At 39.2% G+C, this 21,409-nt stretch overlaps 2 protein-coding genes across 2 annotated transcripts; one reads left to right on the top strand and one right to left on the bottom strand.

Moving 5' to 3' along the window:
• The first annotated feature begins 100 nt into the window (after positions 1 to 100).
• Positions 101 to 7,498, top strand: cep72 (centrosomal protein 72). Its single transcript, XM_042489732.1, has 14 exons — positions 101 to 200; positions 655 to 782; positions 1,189 to 1,381; positions 1,456 to 1,564; positions 1,929 to 2,074; positions 2,157 to 2,215; positions 2,302 to 2,344; positions 2,878 to 3,078; positions 3,199 to 3,380; positions 3,498 to 3,591; positions 3,689 to 3,867; positions 4,274 to 4,400; positions 4,495 to 4,606; positions 5,561 to 7,498. The coding sequence occupies exons 1-14, from the start codon at positions 125 to 127 to the stop codon at positions 5,619 to 5,621; spliced, it is 1,710 nt and encodes a 569-aa protein (XP_042345666.1). The 5' UTR covers positions 101 to 124; the 3' UTR covers positions 5,622 to 7,498.
• A 326-nt stretch (positions 7,499 to 7,824) lies between these two features.
• Positions 7,825 to 21,220, bottom strand: LOC121945516 (tubulin polymerization-promoting protein). The gene is made up of 5 exons (XM_042489731.1): positions 21,005 to 21,220; positions 14,903 to 14,983; positions 13,936 to 14,271; positions 9,290 to 9,443; positions 7,825 to 9,206 (listed from the first exon to the last, which is right to left on the bottom strand). The coding sequence occupies exons 2-5, from the start codon at positions 14,914 to 14,916 to the stop codon at positions 8,997 to 8,999; spliced, it is 714 nt and encodes a 237-aa protein (XP_042345665.1). The 5' UTR covers positions 14,917 to 14,983; positions 21,005 to 21,220; the 3' UTR covers positions 7,825 to 8,996.
• Between the last annotated feature and the right edge of the window lie 189 nt (positions 21,221 to 21,409).

Raw genomic sequence — 21,409 nt, 5'->3', positions numbered from 1 at the left:
TTGAGTAACTATTGCTAATATGAGTTTTAATACAGTAGTCAGTAAAAAGGGGTGGCAGTAACGCAAAAAGGACTATGTTTTGATTTTTCCGACGGTACCTGAAGGCAGCAAAAGTTCGAAAAGTATGGCGGCTGAGTGTTTGACGACCATAACAGAGCAATGGATACGGGAGAGATTACAGTTGAAACACCCCTGTCTCGGTAAAATTATGTCATGCTAATGCAAACTTTGTATAGGAGTTTATAACAGCTAACATTAGCGGTCAAGCTGTGGCCTTCAGCTGTCGTTATGTTAAACAAATGGAGTTACTTTTCCCAACGTTAGCACCGGCGGCTAAGCTAACCACAGCTAACGTAGCCACCAGCAATAACAGTCACTGATGAAAAGGATGTACTCCCTATTTAACTGCTTTTAAAAATAACTTCAAGTCTAACTTCAAATCTCCAACTACTTCAAGTCGCTAAAACATCGAAAAAATGAATAGTAAAGCCTAAAATCTGTATTTATGTATATGTGTACAGTACTTGTGTATGTATTCCTTGAGCTGTTCCGTACATTTTCTTGTATCAAATAAAGTTGGGTTTTTTTGTTTATTTAAATACCTGTCACCTGCCAGAGCACCAGAAGCAAATCATATTTTATGTTTTAAAACAGGTGATGTACGCTCACTGAGCCTCCCGGGGACATACGAGGAGAAAATCAGACATCTGGGAAGCTCACTTAATAACTTTGTCCGTCTGAAGTCTCTGGACCTCTCCTGCAATGCGCTCATCTCTGTTCAAGTAAGTTTAAACTGTGGTTCATTTATTTCAGATGTAAGCGTGTTTTTAGTTGTTAAATAAAATTTCACAATAATTTTCTTTTTTTAAATTACGTTTTGTGTTTTCATGTGTTTTTTTATAATACTTTTTTTTGTAAATTAAATTTTGTTGATTAATTTGGATTGTATTTGGAATTATTGCCTGATAACTATATCGGGGGCTCCAAGTGGCTCACCTGGTTCTGTGCTGGAGCTACGACCTTGCTGCAGTGGCTGCAGGTTCAACTCCAACCTATGGCCCTTTGCTGCATGTCAACTCTTCTCTCCCTGTCCCCCTTTCATGGTTAATAATTTTTCCTCTTAAATAAAGGCAAAAGCCAAAAATATAATCTTAAAAAAAAACAACTAATGTATTGTTTTCTCCACAGGGAGTTCAACATTTGCAAATGTTGGAAAGGCTGATCCTGTACTATAATTGCATACCTTCCCTGGAAGAGGTGAAAGAGCTGTTCGAGCTGCCAGTTTTGAGAGAACTGGACCTCAGGCTCAACCCTCTGACTAAAAGTTACCCACACTACCGCCCTTATCTGGTGCATGCCATGTCCAACCTACGCAAACTAGGTAAGATAAAGTCGAGATTGTGCTTATCACAGGTACATTTTCAGTATAACTGAGTTTTCTCCCTTGCTTTCTAGATGGCTGCTCAGTTAGAGACACGGAGCGCAAAGCTGCCATAATGCAGTTCTCTTCTGACCTTCTGCCTCAGCAGAAGAGCTCATCTTTGAATCAGGCTGCTGACAAAAGGTAAACCGACTGTAAGGTGCTTGAGTTTAGGGGTTTCAGGTCAACTTTGATTTAATCCTAGGTCTACCAATGATCTTGAAAAAATTGAAAACACCAAACTGATTTTGAAGTCTGCTGGATTTTAAAGAGTTTAAAGAAGGGCAAACAAAACTATGGGAATGTTTGTATGAAGTTTGCCCAAAAATGCAGGGGGTGCTTACATTTGAAGAAAGCAGCCACATTGGATCAGTGTAGAATTTTAAAGGGCAAACATTTTTGAAATCCTGGGTAACAAAAACACCAATTAGAAGTTACTTTTATCAAAATCTATTTCTTTTTATTATTTGTTTGAGCTGTGTTTTATTGTCTTGCTTGTGTCTCCTAGAAGCAGTGCTCAGAGACTGAATTCAGTGGACCGCTTAACCAGGAGGCTCTCTCTCCTGACTGACACTGATGACATTGTGTTGAATTTTGTTGCGACACATCATGGAGGCCAAAATGAGTCAAAGCCAGTTCACAAGGAGGCAGAGGGTAAGATGTCAAAATTCAAATGCTAAATCTAAAAACAAAATCAGCAGAATTCATATTTTGCTTAAATTGTCCTCTGACTCAGAACCCAAAAAGGACGAATTAGAAGATTTAACAGAACAGAGAAGTTCGACTCCAAAACAGGTGATTTTATTTCATTGCAGGCCAAACAATATTTTCAGTCATACATTTACAGTATCATTAATACTGCGGATTGTATGTTTTCTTAGGAAACAGCCAAATCTATCCTCAGGTTTCCCCCTACAAAATATGGTAAGTTTTTGCAGCTCTCTGCCCACAGTATCAGTTGAAATATAGTTAATTAAGTGCATATTAGTATTTTACTAAGAGGATAGAGATTGCAATGTTAATATAATGGAAATAAGACTGTGGTGCAATGGTCATTTTCTCTACTTCTGTCCCATCTATATGGGCGTCAAATCAATCCTGATCCATGACAGATGAATCAAAATCTTCATTTTTTAATTTCGTAAATTCTTTTTTGTTCTTCTTTGTTTTGATTTGGTGATCTGGACAGGTAATCAGGGCTGGGTGAACACAGGATAAAATACTTATTTTAGAAATAGTAAAATAAAAGCCATTCAATGTCAGTTGCACTGGGGTCATTGCCCTCACTTTTTAGTTGTTGAAAAAAATACTACCACTAGGTGGAGACAGAAGTTAATTCTTTTTTTTTTCAATTAATTAATTAATTATTAGTTAATTCTTACTTTTATTTTTAATCATGTAAGTCGAAGGTCAGTTAATATCAGTGTTTTTTGTCATGTCATTTGTACTTTGACCAGATAACACAGAGTCCAAAGTGCCACACACAAGAGAGCCATCTCATAAAAGAAGCTTGACCTCATTAAAGGTGACTGAAAGACCAAAGGTGTCCTTTGGCCCCTATGTAGAGAAACACAGACCTGTTCCTGGAAAACAAAAGCAAAAAGACCTCCACAAACAAACAAGACATGCAGCCAAGGGACATTACACCCCTAACCCTGGTAAGAACAGATTGTCTGTACTTAATAAAAGATTTTGTCAGAAATTTCACGCTTCTAGAAATAGCAAATGTCACTTTCCTGTCATGTTGTTGAAGGTGTGTTTTCATTTATTTTTTTCAGATCAAAGTCATCGCCATAGTTCTTCTTTAGCTAATATCCGGCCTCCCAGTCCATGTCGTCCTGGTTTGAATCTGTCTGACCCCTCCAACCCCATTTTACATCCTCCCAGACTGACCTACTCTAGCTTCATCAAGACAGAAGGGGGCTCCAGCCTGCCGCAACAAGGAGAAAAGAAAGAAAGGGTAGGAAGTGATTCTAGTCCTCTTACAGTTTTACATTACTGAATCAGTCTTAATTTGTTCTTACTGCTTGTAAAAATTATATTTGAGGTTGTTTTTTTCCCTGATCTCACATCTCAGGGTAGTTACAGGAAACCCCTGGAGATGCTCCTCAACCTCGTGGACAAACACTGGAGGGGAGAGAGATCTCTGCATCATAACAACAACTTCCTGTGTGAGTTTGGGAGTTTGGTTTGGGAAATGTGGTATCTGATTACAGGAGCCTGAAGATAATGAGAATGTCTTCTCATCATTTCTATTTTTGGCTCTAGCTCAGGCGGTCCAGATCCTGTCTATGATGGAAAACGATATTTACAGTCGGGAGGCTGAGGTCAGGACCCTAAGACGGGAAGCTGATGCACTGAACTTTCAAATGGCTGCACAAGAAGAAGAGCACAAAACTGAAGTCCGTAGCCTCTCCGCTCAGCTGGAGGAAGCTCGCAGTGCAGTTGTGAGTGGATTCTACAAAATAATGTTGAGTTTTAGGAGGCCATGATGAGCACCAAGGCTGCAACTAACCATTATTTCCATTATCGGCTAATCGGCCAGATATTTTCAGAATTGATAAATTAATAAAAAAGTGACATCTTCAGTTAGCTTCTTATGTCCAACCACCTGTCCAAAACCCGAAGATTCTTCATAAACCGTCATAAATTATGACGTGATTAGGAAAATCAGCAAATTCTCACACTGAATAAGCTGGAACCAGCAAATGTTTGACATTTTTGCTTAAAAAATGACTGAAACGATTTATCGATTATCAGAATAGTTTGCAATCAATTTCCTTTTGATTGATTAATCATCTCATTGTTGTAGCTCTAATGAACACACTGTATTTATGATCTCTTCTCTAACAGGGCAAACTGAACGAGCAGCTGAGGATTGTCTTGGAGGAAAATGTTGCTCTGCAGAGACAGCTCATCAAGTTAGAACGACAGTATCTTAAGTCTATGATGAAAAGTTCACCCATTACTCAGATTAAAGGTGGGTGTAAATGTCAGTGGGAGTCACATACTACAAGTGATCATTTTGCTGTTTTCCTCACAAACTCTCACTCTTTGTTCTTGTACGTCCTTAGAGGCTCAGACAGAAGTGGAGGAGCTGAGGAAAGAGATTGAGGGGTTGAGGAAGAAAGTGCAGGAGGCTGAGAGTGTCAAGGATTTGTCAAATATGCTGCAAGAAAGCCACAGGTAAGAAGATGAATCCAACAGCTGACACTTGTTTCTGCTGTATAAAGTGCTGCAACGATGATGTTTTTTGCAGGGCTGACACTTAGGATATTTTTCTATTGGATTTTTGTTTATTGCAGAAAATAAGATCTGTGGCAAACAAAAGTTTATGATACTTTCATTTTTTTTTCCAGCAAGATAATCTTCACAAATGAACACCACTTTTAGGATTTTTAAAGCCTAAATGTGACCGCTAGAAGTAAAAGGCTAACAGTGTAACAGTGCTAACAGCAACAGTGTATTTTCAGACATGTAAATGCTTTAAAATTTTAGAGTGGAGTATTTATTTTATCTTGTAGAATCAAATATGAAAATCTCTCAAAGCTATACCATGCAGGATTGTCAGGCTGTTAACTGTAAACACACTCACTAGTGAAAGTTAAAGCCAACCTCTACTCTTGCTGGATGTTTCGCCTTGCTATATTTGCATTTTTTCTGCACTGTGTCTTACAGTCTGGCATCATCTTTTTATAAAATCCCAACCTCACCTGAGCACTGCACAGGTACACGCATAAACACCCCGAAAACAGAAAAAAAAAGAAGATACAGGCAAAGTGCAAAGTCTGCAGAAAAATACGCCACCACACACTCATAAAGGGTCATGATTGCTGATTGAGAGGAATTTCTTCTGTATGGGTCCATACATAGTTTTCTTTTAGGAAAATCCTGCATAGCATATCTTTAAGTGTGTGTTAACCACAGACCTTTTTTCAGGCATCTTACAAAAACAAAACGAACTCCTAAAACCCGTTGACTTTGAGACAAGAATACCGGTAGTGCTAAACTGCCAACTCATCTCCTGGTTTTTGGACTCATTCCTGCAACACACACACACCCACAACAATGCTGCGCTCACACCTAAACCAGCCCATCTTTGTTAGCTGTTTGTGACTTGTGTCTGTGTATGTGCTGCAGGTCCCTGGTGGCTACCAACGAGTGTTTACTAGCTGATCTGAAGGGAAGTGGGGAACTTTAAAAAGGAATTTGAATGAAAAGATGCACACTGGGATGAAAACATCCACGCAAGCCTGTGCCATGCGTCATACTAGCATTGCAGTCGCTGCACAAGGCCCAGCAGTTACAGACAGTTTTTAATCATTTTTTACTTTACATCACTGCACTGTACATTTAGTTTTTGTGTATATTAAGTTGCTAGCGGTTTTAAAAAATGTGTTTATTATTTTAAAAAAATCTGTATAGGCTGCGTTTGCTTGATGTAAACAGTAATGGGGAAAGGCAATTTAGTCAAGGACGTTTGTGTATATGTGTGTGACAGGACTGTTATGTTAAATGATTTTAGGTGGAAAAAAAATTAGTGAGAAGGTCATAATGTATTTCCTGGATCAGTAGCAAGATTGTGTCTCTGTTGGAAGCTTTCCCCCAGTTTTTTTTAGGTCACTTGTGTCTCCATCTGTTTTGTACGCTGCAGTGGAATGAATGCATCTAGATTCCAGCTGCACTGTGACTTTATTTATACCTCTGCCTTCAGGCTGGAGAGCTACACACACACGCACTTGCCTCTCACAACAACTAATGCAAGACCTGGCAAAGGTTAGGAGGTGGATGCTACTACATAAACTGAATGTAGCCTTTAGTTTTTCAATGTGAATGCTACGGGTCAGTGGTCAGTACTGCAGATGGGGAATTTCAGTAATCCCAAAAAAGCCATAAGAACATAAAATTTTTGACTGACACCCTGTAACCTACTCAGCAGAGGTTCTGGGGTGTATGTTTTTTTATTTTCAGTAATGCACTACAAATCATGAACACACATTAAGAGATCTAAAGAACAAGAACAAAAACACACTGCATGCACCGGGCACAATAGTACATTAAAAGTTATTTGAAAATGCATTGTAATAAAATAAGACAATATAGTTCCTCCACATTAAAAGGTGCACAGTATTTGGCATTAAGCACAGAAAACAGAAACTACTGCAGCAGACAGGAACTAACACACTGATAGCTGCAAGTTTTGCATTTGATGCACGATTCTTCATCAGCTGAGGCTACAGGTAATGTGTGACATAAACACTGTCACTATGTTGGAAAAATATTCTACAAAAGTATATTACGTGCTTGCAATTTTCCCTTTTATCTCATACAGTATGTAAGGATACATCAGTAAAACCCTGTTTTTGTCTTCAGTTGAACTTGTGCCTTGGATGAAAGTACCACAAAGAAAAGGTACTTTGAATTTTTACCAACAGACAAATATAATAGCATTGGAGTATAGCTGACTTTTTATGTACAAGTTGATACATATTGATTTCAAGCAATACGAGATTTTATCAGATCCCACAATTTTATCACTTACTGTTTTTTTTTAGCAAGAAAATACTAAAGTCTGTCCAGTAGTCTGTCCTCACAGCAGTTCAGATAAGATATGACAAACTCTTACTGTCATCTAAATGCTTCTGAATCAAATGCAATATACATAAACATGCACAAAGTACAGCAATACAGGAAAAACAACATATGAAGCCAGTGTCTTAAATTAAGCCATGTGGCTATAACTTTTTAGAATATACACAATCTTACCACAAATATATTAGAACTACTGTATAGAAATCTGATGAGGAAATATAAGTAAAATGTTAAAAATACAATCTTGTACATTTGAGGGGTTAGAGCCTCCCTTTTCATCTGAATTTCACCAATTTAAAAGTCAAGATGCATGTTAGCAAAATGGTTTGTGGTCTGAATAATGACAGATTAGGAGACAATGGATTACTCCTGTTGTATTTTTTTGTTGTTGGGAGTGTTTTAAGCAGGCATATTTTAAAGGTTTGCATGGTAGGCGTTTATGCTTTACATCGTCACAAAAAAAGAAGATATGATAGAAGACAAAAATGTTCAGTCTAACAGTTAACTACATTGTATTTTTTCAAAAATTCTAAAACAAGTTCACAAAACTAGTGATATATTTTTCTTTGTTTGAGCTGAAGGCAAATTATTTAAATGACAGTGAGCTTATGAAGTAAAAAAACAAAAAAACAAACATGAACGGCAGATTTTCTAAAGACTAAAGAAGAAGTAATACTTCAGTCCTAAAATGCTAATTTGTGTATTAATTACTTACCCTATGTTACATTGAATTTGGTAAGAAAACCTTGTTTTTCTGACATCAATTTACAAACTCTCAAATAACTTGTGCGGTGTAATTCAAGTCTCATTTATCCAGCCGTATGCTCAGTACTTCCCAAAAACCTGCATTTTTGCCAAAACTTTACTATTTGAAACACAACAGCAAACTACTTGTCCACGCGTAAGACTATTTATACACATGATTAAAGGGATCCAGTGTTTTAGGATTTAGGGGCATTTCTTTTTTGGTAGAAATGGTATACAGTATTCAGAACTATGTTTTCTTTAGTTTATATTTACTTGAAAATAAGAATAGTTGCTTTAGTTACCTTAGAATGAGCTGTTTATATCTACATACGGAGTGGGTCTTCTTTCACAGAGTACGCCATGTTGTTCTACAGTAGCCCAGAATGGACAAACAAATATTGGCTCTGGATAGGGACAATTGCATATACACGTAGTTACTGTAGTTCTCCTACACACTTGGCACAGAGAAGAAGCTTTAGTTTTGGAACATGACAACTAGATTCCTCTTAATCCAACACACTGGACATTTAAATATTAAGGTCAACGTGGAGGCATGTGTGAAAGGTTTTCTTCCCAAAGTCAGTGAAACATGGGGTGAGTAATTAAGATAAAAACGATCATTTGGGGAGTGAAATATTTCGTTAAAAACAACTGACGAGTGGGGATGGCAGACAAACAACACTGAAGATGGAACAATTTAAGTTTTCAAAAGAAATAGACATTGATAGTATCTGTCAACAATGTGCCAATTCTCTCTGAAACTCTGCAAAGCAAATTAAAATTGCATCTCTACAGCTAAATATGGGAATAGAGGAATCTCCATTAAAAGTGCATTGTTGTTAATTCATCAAACTGTTGTCCTACTTTTGTTTTTCTTGGCATCGTGTTCATTGTGCTCAATAAATATTATAAGGCCCTATCATAGCAACAAAGCTTTTATATTCATAGCATCGCAGTTTCTCTCATTTGTTCTCTTCAGTGTTTGGCAGTAACTTGCGATCAGACAGGAATGTACCAGCTGGTGATGACTTTGTAAAAATACATGTAAACAGTTTTCCAGTTCTCACACTTCTCAAAGAGAGGAACTCAAAAAACATCTCTCTCTCGCACACATAAACACACACACAAAATAGATGGGTGGGAAAATATATGAAATTCTATTCTTTTGTGCTTTCTTTGAGTACTCTTTTAATAGAAAATTATCCTAGTGGTTGATCAAATGTTTATTTCCTTGCCCTCACATGGGTTTGGCGACGGTGGGTCTATTTACTTTCTTTTCGTATGTCCCTCGATGTTTGTACCCCGAGACGTATCCTGAAGTGTCAACCATGTCCACTCGTCCCGCCTTACCCTTCCCGCGGCCGGTGTCGTCAAAACGCTCCTTGTGTGACCCTGTAAACTTGGTGGTGTCCGTAAGACGGCTCACTGTTGGGGATGCCACAGCTCTCTGTGAGAACATTAAGAAAACGTTTAAGTTTGGTTTAACATCTCCGGTTTGACACCAGTTATATTCACTCTTTTGAGTCTTACCGTGACTCCTGCAATGATGGGTGTCTTCCCCTCAATCAGCTTAAAGACCTCTGCCTCAGCCTCCTCCCCAGTCTTGTCTTTATATTTCTTCCTGGCCAGCTCTCCGAGTGCTGTCTTAAACTCGTCATATGTGATAGTGCGACAGGATTTCTTCCTGAAATGTAGGTGGAAAAGGAGCTTAAGTATGGGATAACACTTCTTGTCCCAATATAGCACATAAAACCCCCGCAAAAATTGTCTCCAGAGACAGAAACACCGTGTTAAGGCTTGCTTTATCAGCTTTTCTACAGCCTCTCAGTAGAGTTTGAAAGCTTACAATGAGAGCAGACAGTAGTGTACACAGAGCCATGTGTGATCACTTCAACATGGCAGATGTAAGACACAGCATGGAGATGGTATCCCGCTGAGATAAACACTGAGAAGACGTTCCCTGTTTGGATCCCGTCTCCCAGTACTTAACTGTTGTCTGAGCAACTCCACAGACTCACACACACATCTGTAGGCTGTATATGTGACTGTCTCTTCATATCATGTATCATGTTGTGTCCAGTTCCAGGAGAGCCGAGATGTTTTTATATTCCAGTAAGGGACCTGCAGAATCCCTGTGTTCTCATTAATTAAATTAAACTATAACTACTGACAATACCACACCACAGATCATCATCATCAATCACTCTCCGTCTGAGAGTGCTCCAGTTGTTTAACTGGCCATTTGCCCGTTTCACTTCCATGTAAAAAGTGCATAGTAACACAAACACAAACAGCCATTGCTGTGGTGATAAATCACCTAAACAACAACCTATAAAGCTCGCAGTCTTCTCGGGCAACCTGCTGTCATAGCAACAGCCTACGGTAAACGGGGATGTTTGGGTTTATTATTAATTTGACTCATCCAGTGAGCGGTTTTGTTTGAGCGCCATTCCTCTGCGCCTGTTCCATGCTGTCTATTGTCAGACGGGAAACTAGACTTCCAGCTGCCGTTTCTGTCCAAGGACTCTGTGCAGATCTCCCCATACTGAGCTGTGAAATTCTCCAATGTATATAAATGATTACGCTGTGTAAATAAACAGCAGTTCACAATCTGAGGAGGCTGTGATAAGGTTGAGAGTGACAAGGGTTAGAGAGCAAGTGGAGCTTTATTTTATTTGGGGAGACTACGGTAGCTGCACCTGCTGTTTATTTACAGAGTTCAACCATCTGCAGTGCATGATCCATATGGATCTGACACAATAGTTGGCTGATGATCTCCTGCACCGCCCACGATCATGCTCACTGATGGGGAAATGTTACCAAAGCTTAGAGAGAGGAAGCCACCATAACACTGTGCTAGAAGTAATTAATTAGTCCTTGCCAGATTTCTACCTCATCCATAGCTCATGCTGTGGTGTTCTGGCTCTGAGCAGGCAGACAGCACAGCAGAGACTCAATGTGGTGCAGCAGACCTCCATACCCACAGTAAATACGGGTTCATCCAGCTGTACTGTGATTAGCCAGTGCTCATTAAGATGTTTAATTTTTCGTGTGGAAGCAAAGAGCTTTGACACTGATTAAAGGGAAAGTGGAGATCTGCATCTCTTGCATGGCAGCCTGCCCTGGCTCAGTCATGCCTGGAGTAAAAACCACATGAAAATGAGCCCCTCCCCCAGTCTGTACCTCTTTTTATCCCATGGCTGGCTCTAAGGGGAATATACACCACATGCTTTACTCAGACTCTACTGTACTAACCTACTCAACGCAGCTGTGGATGCATGCTGGACTATCTGAGACCCCTGAAGAGGTCCAATGACAGAGCAATCAAACTCGCACTCAAGGATTAATTGTACACAACACTGCATAGAATCACCTTGATTAGCTTGTATGACGGGAAACATGCCTTTTTTCATTAAAGTACTTGCACCATATTGTTTACACATTTACAAATCCTGCTCACCAACAGAGCGTGATGTAAACAAGATTTAATCTTGCAGTCAGCTCTAACTTCCCTCTCTTGTATTGCCGAGGAAAATTCTTCACCACAGTAAACATGAACACCCATTGCCATGCCAACTGCGAAGGTGTTGATGTGGGTGACTCAAAGTCCAGAAGAAAATTGTTTTGCTTTACAAATGAAAGGGCATTTTTCAAGTTTACTGTAAGAACAGATGGCTGAATTGCTTTTTTGTTTTTTTATCAGAGAATATCTAATGTTAAGCACAAAAAGAATGCCAATCATGAGAATGTGTAGACTACAAGTCCTTGTTTTTATACTTTAGTGTGCGCATTTTATTCTGCATTGCTCTATCCTGCCACCAAATCTTACTTAAAGTATTGTTTAGCGTGTAGTGACTGTTTGGGTTTGGGTTGTTTTTTTTGAGTCAAAGATGGGATGTAGAAATGCAATAAACAATGTATGATAAAAGCTTCAAATATTGTTAAATATGTGAGTTAATGCAAGTCCCTAGCATCTGAAGTCACATGCATGGCTCGTGATAGTTGAGGACTGGATCACAGCTTCCTTTTGTATCTCCTGTAAAAGGTTCTCTGAGTTTGTAACTTAGGACACCAACAAGTGCATTAACAAATCCATTTCAGAATAGAATACTTTACTGCAAATACCTCCTGTGCATCGTACTACTTGATACATAATAAATAATTAATTTAAAAATCTTCCCATTTTAGTTTCCACTCTACTCAATGCTTGTTTTAGTAATAGTACGTCTTAAGCAGCTGTCCAAATCGCATGGATTTTTTCTGGACTTTTAGCAGGTACTGCAGCTTCCCTACATAGCCTTCTGTTGCATGCAGTATGTACATTAACGGGACAAACTACTTCATCATAACATTGTGCTATGAACTTTGACCCTCTTGCTCATATATCCATTACCTTGGAGACAAAACAAAACACAATTTGCCAAGCATTCCAGAGACAGAGGTCAACCTGGAGAGCTGTGCTGTTGATGCTTTGCAATGTCAAAGTTAATTTTTAAGTTATAACTGTATACATTGCAGATTCTAAGATATTATATTCACAACAGTCAGATGATATATGCATTCCTCTGTCATTATTATTTCATAGTTGTTAGTCTTTGTGATTATTTTCTTAACTTAAACAACTATTATTTCTACTAATACTATCCATTCAGCTGGTCGCTTAAATACCATGTCATCTATTTGCAGCTCAGTAGATGAAACATATCTTTGACTGTGCAGAAATTTGTGGGTCAGAATAGCCAGAAATGCATGCTGGCTTGCACACTGCAACATGCACCCAGAGGCAGGTGAGCATCCTGGTATTTTGTGGCATACTGCATTTGAAATATTTTGTATTGGTACACACTAAATGTTATGTAGTTTTGTGCTAAATAGTACGGCGGTGTAGATATTAAAATACAAAGTTAGTTTAATGGAAATATATTCAATACTCCTGGAGCTGCTTTTTGAAATATTATTTTCTTTCCTGAACACTCATGATGTTGTAACAACAGGAATAAACAGTCTCAAGCAGAAAAATCACTCTAAAAATCATTTTGGAATCTCTTGTATATAAGTGTGTATACAAAGTGACCAAGATGAACTATGGCTACACACCAGCAGAAGATGGAAAATCCACTAAATCAGTGTGAGATTCTCAGTCCTGAAGCAAGACTTGATTATAAGTGGCTTCAAGCCATACTCGTCTATTCTGGTGCTGTCTAGCAGAATAATTGTTATTCACAACATTCAAACAGGATAAAAAAATCAAAGCTGCTTTGTACATGAATGAATATCTCCAACATAATCATGCACAAAACCCTACAAACCCACATTGTAAAAGCCTTGCCCTTCACTACAACAGCTTTATTTTGCACCACATATGACACAACTGTATGAACATTACTGTGTGGGGCTAGCACTATAGTAATAATACTTCATATGCCAGTGTGTTTTCATCCCAAATGCACTCAGTTTCGGTAACCACAATTTGTCTTCTTTAGTGAAATTACATTGAGGTCACAGCTTATTAGACTCTACTTCACTTAAATTCAGAAGCAAGGGATGAATCAATTTGGCCCCAGGAGACACAGGATGAGCCATCCTGACCTCTTGCTCTGGCTGTTGCTTCTGATGGACATCTGAGCCAACCTAGTATAAAAAACAAAGGCATCCTCCAAAACACTGCCTGAAAAACATGCAATTCAGTAAAAGCAAAAACGTGTGGGAGAGTTGTCTCTTTCATGCTAATTTCAGTGTGACAAGCATTGTTTGGTGCAGACACAAATCAAACAGTTGACACCTTAATGAGGTGTAATTAAGAGGGTTGGTGTTACCTGACTGCAAGCTATAGATGATGTCACTGATTCAATTTTCGGAGCACTTGTGAAATAGACTAGAAACAGTCCTTCAGTGCAGTCTGGAGACAGTTTTCCACTTCTGCATTCTTGCAACCACAATGATACCATGTTTGCACCACTGTACTGGCCTTTTGGGCATACTGATCTGAATGACTAAGATTGTAGTCATCTCTGGTTCTGCAACAGTTAAGTAACACTATTAAGCAAAAGTACACAATCTTGTAGTGACATGTCTGTTACAAGATCATATCTGGCTCATATGTTGGCAGATTTATTAAGGGAAACAGAATTTTATGTAACTCAGATGAGCTCACATTGACATATTGCCTTTCTTACTTGACTTTGCTGAAGACAATGTCCACGTCAGTGAGGGTGATGTTCTTGCCGTCGATCACGCCGCAGTCCTTGCAGAGCTTGGACCAGTTCTTGCCATGCATGTCCTTGCCTGTAGCGCGAGTGTCACCATGGATGGCGAAGCGGCGAAACGACTCCTCCAAAGCAGTTAACTCCACCGGCGTGGACGAGCCCTGACCTCCATCACTGGTCCCATTGGACTCCGTTGAAAGCCTCTTGGACAACCGGTCTTTAGACTGTTCACTGTGCGGCCGTAAAGGGACGGAGCCCATGTTGGGGTGCTTGGCTGTCTGGACTTTAAAGTCATCTATGTTGTCTCTGATAGGGGAAAAACAACATCATTTGATCATCCATGTGATGTAAGAGGTGTATAAGAATGCTTTCATTTGAGGTGATAAAATGGAAAATGTAGAAAATATAGTACATTCACTGAAGCTCCTGTTTCAAATCACAACTGAATATTCAGAATACAAGTGGTCCTACTGGCTGTACATCGACAACAAAGATTTACAGGAAAAGATCATTGAATTGCTCAAAATACATGAGAAAATGACATTTAATCATAGCATATTCACCACAGAGGAAGAGGGTTTTTGGCAGAGATATATCTTATCGCACCCTGTTCTGGAAGACTTTGATCAGACAAACTCTAAACACTACGTCATGCCTTAACGTCAAGACACAGTTTGCTAATTCATCTTTGGCTGTGTCTTTTCTGAAAGGTGCTTCTGGGGCACGATTTGACCCTTCAGAGGTATGTTTCTGTGCTCGCACTGCCTGTGAATGGGCAGATGTCTTTGCGTGTTCTGGCACAGAGGTGAAAGATATAAATAGATCTCTGTGGAATTCAAAAGGCGCACAAATCAAGAACCGAGAGAGCAGATGGATATTTGAAGTAAAACACAAAATGTGAGGTGAAAGCTCTTAACATAACTTATCAAAAACTTACTTCTGGTCTGCCATGCTTGTGCGGGAAATTGGTTCCTTCTGTGCAGTGCTTGGATTAGCTGACTTGTGTTTTCTCTTTGTGCTGTGGAGGAGATGAGAATGAAGGTGAATACTGTGAGATAATGTGTCTGTACAAACATGAGTAAAGAAAAGGATAAAATAGAAGCCATGAACGCAGCATCACTACAAATAACAAAACACAATTATTTATGACATAATGTCTAATCCAGTCTGACACACACAGAGACAGAGCTACATTTAAGGTAAACCTTCAGAGTGGGGTGAATAATCACCACAGCTACAAAAGCAACAAAATGGAAGTCCTCGTCACCATCATTAACACCAAATTACTTCCAGATAACGTCTGTGTATTACTTAGTTGTGACACGCCTTTAAAAGTTGCATGCTGAGCAACGTCTCTGCTTCCCTCTCTTGCTTAAGATGATTTCATTCAGTCCGAGTTAAGGGATTCCTCTCTGAGCACATCATCATCCTGACTTGTATATCTATATACAGAGCAGCAGCATTTCATCTTCTCAGCTCACAACTGAACCACATCTGAAGTGCTTACATTAGTCATTATTCTCAAAGGTCACAAAAAAGCCCCAATGCTATTTCTATTAAGATAATATAATCTTGATCTATATTTGTCACAAGTGATGGTGCTCTGCTCACCTTTCAGCTGTTCCCATACTTAGCCCAGCATCCTTAAAGGACGTGTGTTGCCATTGCAAAGTAAACACCAACAAAGTCTCTAAAAGCAGTAATTGCTACAGCTTAAACGAGATACAAACAAGACGCAAACCGGAGAGAGATGCCGTGTGTCCCGTGGCCCACACCGTCCAACTGCTCCAGCTAGCAAAGTTTCAAGCAAGTCCCTCAAGTCGCCAGTGAAGTGCGTTCACTCACCCCCAGTGGCACTGTGTAAAGCGGAGGGTTTTGTTTCCACGACCTTGTGGCCAACAATGACAAAAGTGACCTTGCTAAGTACAGTCCACACTTAAATGGGTACAAAAGGTCCAAGATTGACACAGCATAAAGCCATTATAATCAGGATGTCAATTCTTAGGGGGAGAAAAGAAGAGATTATTAATGTCTATGAATAATGGCATTCAGAGTGACAGACACTGGGAACCCTTTGTTAGTGGCTTCTGTCTGACCCATGCCCATTTCTTCACACTTACACGCATGGTGACATCGCAGAGTACCACTATTGATGGCAGGGGGCTTTTGTAGTCATATGTCATTGAGGACTCAGGCCAAGACAATCCACATAGAGTTATTGAAGCCTCAATATTTTATTTCTTTAAGTATACATTCCACTAATAAAAAGCACATGTAAAATATATTTATATATTACCATGATGAAGCTCAGTTAATGGAAAATCAAAATCCATTTGCTGCACTATTCCACAGTCTTGTATTGTAAAGTTTTTTTTTAGCCAAAAAAGTCATTTAAAATGTATTAATATACCATGAAGCCTTTATAACTTGCTGCTCCTGGGAAAAGGATAGACGAGGAAATCAGTGCCTTTTATAGCCCTACTTGTGTTGAAAAAATGAGACATCAGTGTCTTTTGTTTTTATGGAACTGATACAATCATATCGAGGGCTGCAACTAACGATTACTTTAAATAATGATTAATCTGTTTGTTTTTTTAATTGACTCTCTTACTTGTTTAGTCTATAAAATGTCCACCAGTCTAATATATTTAACTTACAAGAGATATTCAAATGAAAGGTTTAGTGTGTAGGACTAAGTGAAATTTATCAGTAAGGCTGCAGAACTATAACTTCTCCCGTGTGCCAAGTCTGTACTAAGATGGCTGACATGGAAACGCAAATGGCCCAATCTAGACTATCTATCTATAACTAATGAAAGCATAGTAATGAAAATGATATTAAATTTCTGCCAATATATCCCCCTAAATCCTACACACTGGACCTTTAAGATAATATAAAACACACAAACAGCTAATTGTAACATCTGAGAGGCTGGACTCAGAGAATATTTGGCATGATAAAGGACTTAAACTATTAAATGATTATCAAAATTATTATTGTTAATTTTCTGGAGATGGATTCATCAGTTTATCAGTTGTTTCAGTTTCAGTTCTAATTACATCACATTTTAATAATTTTGGATCATCAAGGCCTTTATAATCAAGTAGTTCAAGTAGGCTACATTTCTATGTTTATATACTCAAGTTGAAATCTGCTTTGTTTATTCCTGTGATGTCCACACTGCGATTCCATCATTAATTTCACTTTTAGTGGGGATTCACATCCTCTCTAATAGAGTAGCTACTTGCAGAGTTTTCCTTTGTGCTTCGTTGACAGTGACAAAATCAATGCGAAACAAAGGACTCTTTTCACTCTCCTCCTCCAATTTATAGTCGGTAGTTTCAAGTGTCCGAGTCCTCAGTACAACGAGGCTCCTCAACCCACATCATGTTCAATACACGAGAGAGAGGTCATTAATACAGTTCAGCAGCCTCAAGTAGAGCACATACAGAGACGAAAGCAATCATAGAGCTTTGACAGAGCTGTTTTTAAATTGTACTTATATAGACTGTGTCGACAGTATGGAGTGGAGACCGAACAGTGAAGCTATACTCTACTAACAGGGTGTTTGGGTCATATTCCGACTCATATATTGGACCAAAAACAAACATCTTTGCAGAACTGTTTTGTCTTGTGCCTTTTTTTTTTTGCCCCACTTTGCCACATACAAACTAGAAGCCATTTGGTTAAGGGCAGATCTCCAGAGACAAATCTGTGACTGGATGACAGCATGCTTACATACACTCGCCTTCTGGCAATACACTGCACAGATGAGTGCTTTAACCATAAATTGACCCATTTTGAACTGCATCTATTCATAGCAACAATACGCAGCCATGGCTGGAACATTCTCTTCATTCTCCAGAGAGGAGATCAGCCGGTAGACAACATGCAGGCTGAAACACCAAAAACACAACACCTTGGGTTTTAGCTGATAGTTTGGCAGATGATGTTTAACACACAACATGATGGCAGTGTTGTCAGAGTGATGTGAGTGTGAGTGTGTGAGGAGACTGGTAAACAGAGGCCTACAACACCTCCGTCATGCCATCGTGGCGAGTGGGCATGCAGGGATCCCATCTGCTTTCTATCTAGATCAGTGTCCTTTCGAGGCAGCTGCTCGGGAATGTGAAGGTGTCAGTCAATCACAACTAAACTCTGGCTCTGAGGGCCTTTCATGTTTTTACGTCACCCGATGACCAACATAGGAATTGGTGGGGAAAGAAGTCTTAGAGCTGTAACGATTAGTCAATTTATAGATTAGTAGATCAACAGAATATTAATTGGCATCTATTTTGATCAGGTATTAATTGTTTACGTCTTCTCATCTTAGCAAAAATGGCGAACATTTGATAGTTCAAGCTTCTCAGGTTTGAAAATGTATAATAAATTTGAGATTTGGGGGTTTGGACTCATGGTCAGACAAACATGAACTTTGATGCCCTCACCTTGGTTTTAAGGAAATATTGACTGTTTCTCTGATGTTTAATGGACCAAATGATTGATTGACAGAATGTTTGAGAAAAAAATCTGCAGATGAATAAAATAATCCCTAGTTGCAGCGCTAATGAACCACACCATTTTTTTTTACATACATACATACTACACTATGACTTTTTTGGCATACTACTCCATGACTCTTTTGATATACTATACTTTGACTTTTTACATACTATACTGTGTCATGTGTTTAACTCCACGGCTGAAAGTAGTCCCCAACAAATAACCTGTTTACTCACGTTTGAGTAATCTTTACTTAAAACTACAGTGCCCAGCTGATTTTGAAAAATGATGTAGCATTTGTTTTCTTCTTTTAAATGAAACAATATATTTATGATTTACATTTTAAGTAACAGGTTTGGGATTGAGTGCCTCAGACAGAGTGGGGAAATAGGAAAACAGTGAGAAGTGGACAAGCAAATTGTTAGTTTTGGTCTTTAAAAAAAAAAAAAAATCCTTCAACATGCTTTCAACATTGTTTCATGATTGCACCATCTGACACCACTTAATACAACCTCTTAACCATTTCCCAGTTTGGCTAGAGTCCTCCACCCTCAAGCCCCCCCAAGACACGAGGAGAGCAGGCATGACATCAGCATGCTGCAGCCCGAGTCTGAGGTCACCACCATGCTGTCTCTGTCAGTCCTCGCCTCCCCAAACCGGTTAACTGCTCTGTGAGTCAAAGATCTTGGCAGGCATTGTGCAGTAGAAAAACAAGATGTTTGAAACAAGCTACAGTGGTTATTGTTGGCAGCAGCAGCAAGCCAAATAGAGGTATAAGGCAGCGTAAAGACGGCTCGGGGGTCCTTATGCAACCCCACATTTGTGAGGAACACATGAGGCCAGAGACAGCACAAGTGTCCCTGACATGGCTCAGATGGCGAGAGTCCTGTTGAGCCAGCAGCAAATTAGCTCTGAGTCCAGTTTAAGATTTTTAGAAACCAGACTGTGTTGTATAATGTCTAATTTTATTAAGACAAGTCATTTACAAGTCTTTGCAATGTTATGGATATAATGTCTCTGTTAACAATTTCTTATCCAGCAGTCACATACACAGAAAACTATGGATGCTAGGTAAAATCAGCACATCATCAGTATCAGCCGATATTGGCTTTAAAATTAAATATTGAAATTCACCAACATGCTGATTTCTGCCAATGTGACAAGATTTGTTATTTTTTTTAAATTGACAAATTGATCAAGTGCAAAAAACAACCCTAAGTTTAAGTTGTTTTTATTTTTATTTTGCTCAATTAATGAATATTACATATATTGAAAAGCATTGTATTTTATATCTCCATCTGTAGGTGGGCCATCAAGATAAGAGTATATATAATATGATGTTAATTCCACGATAGGAGAGACTTCATCAGCACTAAAATTAGGTGGGTAAAAAAAGTGGATATATCGATTTTGGTATCAGTTACCTGCCAATATCAGCATGTTGGATATCAGCAAAAAATTCAATATCGTGCATCCCCACTAAAAACAGTGAAGCACACAATGGCAGCTGTTCCCTATAATGTTAAGATCAGCGTAAAAAAAGAAAAAGAATCTGCCCTTTGGGTTTGTGTAGTAAAGAAAATGCTGTTGGACTGCAACACTTCATTTTGCCCAAAAGCATTCCCTTTATTCTGTAAACCTGACCTGAATTTGAGTCATCACAAACAAAAATAGGGTAATTTACACTCGGAGGTTAATTGTTTGTGACAGAACCCGAAGGCTCTTGGACCAATGTAATGAAACCTACAACAGTGAAATCTGGGACAAAGTCAGTGACTGTGTTTTCTTCTCATGCATACCTAATTCAACCTATGGGGAGAATGCATCTACAAAGCCATTCACTGAGAGGACTTCAACATAGGCTCCATTACCTCCTGCAGGTGTACTGCCTTTGGATGGCCTCATATTACTCTATTTATTACCCCTACAGCGCTCAGTTCACTGAGAATCAGGAAGCTAATAAAAGATGGCATACATGTTTTTTTTTCATGCATAATTATGTAACTACCTTCATGCAGCCCAGCAGCTTGGCATGAATGATGCAGCTACAGGCCAAATGCATTGTCAATCATTCTTTATGGCCAATAACGGGGCTTATTAGACTTCACTTTGGCTCTCACCGAGCCCGCGTTTAAAAGATAAACAGAGGGAAAAAAGCTTGTGTTTATGTTACTGAACATGGCTGCAGCTGCTGCTCAAACCACAGTGTCTGAGCGAAACATGTTACATAAACTAGCAAATGCCAAATTCACACAGAGTTCACGTGATGTGTTTGTTATTGTCAGCCCCTGATGCATAACTGTCAATGCAAAACATGACATTATAGGTAAAATAGCCTTTCATGTTTGACGGAAGTGTGAGCACAGCATGCTGACAGACGTCCTCACAGTTTACAAGTCAGTGTAAAACAAAAACCACCTTTAGGAATCAGCATTCGCGTGGGCTGCCATACAGCCAGCTTCGTTTTTTCATATTTTATAAACACGCCATGCGCCAAAACAAGCAAAAATCCATGCAATAACTCAGTTTTAATCACCTGGTGATGTAATCCTCCACCTTCTCTTCAAGATCACAAAACCATAATTGCGCGTCGTGGAGTCTCGAAGTCTCTTTCCTCCCTGCTGCCTGAGCTGAAGTCTGCCCGACGGTTCAGTCCCTCCGAGATGCTGAAGAGAAACCAGCCCGCTGATTGGCTGCCGCCGTGTGCGACGAGCTGTTTTTCTTCTTGCCTCGGTGTTGTGGGCTGTGATGGTGCCTTGGTGCTCAGTGGAGCGCTGATAAACAAGCGGCTGGAGCTCGAATCATCTTTTTTTGGTGCTCTGAGAGGCGGAGGTGGAAGATGTAAACAAAAGGACGTGGATGGTTTTATATGGGGGGTTCATTACTGCCTCATTAATAAACAACCAGTATGAAGTCCCATGAGCCATTAAGAAAGGAAATG

Source organism: Plectropomus leopardus, chromosome 7 (assembly GCF_008729295.1).
Source record: "Plectropomus leopardus isolate mb chromosome 7, YSFRI_Pleo_2.0, whole genome shotgun sequence".
Taxonomy (NCBI): Eukaryota; Metazoa; Chordata; class Actinopteri; order Perciformes; family Serranidae; genus Plectropomus; species Plectropomus leopardus.
The sequence above is the reverse complement of the archived record's forward strand: the minus strand, read 5'-3'. Positions and strand labels throughout refer to the sequence as shown.

Coding starts and splice junctions, on each gene's coding strand:
- cep72 (XM_042489732.1), top strand. CDS start 125: ATGGCGGCTGAGTGTTTGACGACCATAACAGAGCAATGGATACGGGAG. Junction 2,216..2,301: donor GAAGTTCGACTCCAAAACAG/GTGATTTTATTT, acceptor ATGTTTTCTTAG/GAAACAGCCAAATCTATCCT. Junction 3,868..4,273: donor AGGAAGCTCGCAGTGCAGTT/GTGAGTGGATTC, acceptor CTTCTCTAACAG/GGCAAACTGAACGAGCAGCT.
- LOC121945516 (XM_042489731.1), bottom strand. Junction 9,444..13,935: donor ATTGTCTTCAGCAAAGTCAA/GTAAGAAAGGCA, acceptor CCTACATTTCAG/GAAGAAATCCTGTCGCACTA. Junction 9,207..9,289: donor CCATCATTGCAGGAGTCACG/GTAAGACTCAAA, acceptor ATGTTCTCACAG/AGAGCTGTGGCATCCCCAAC.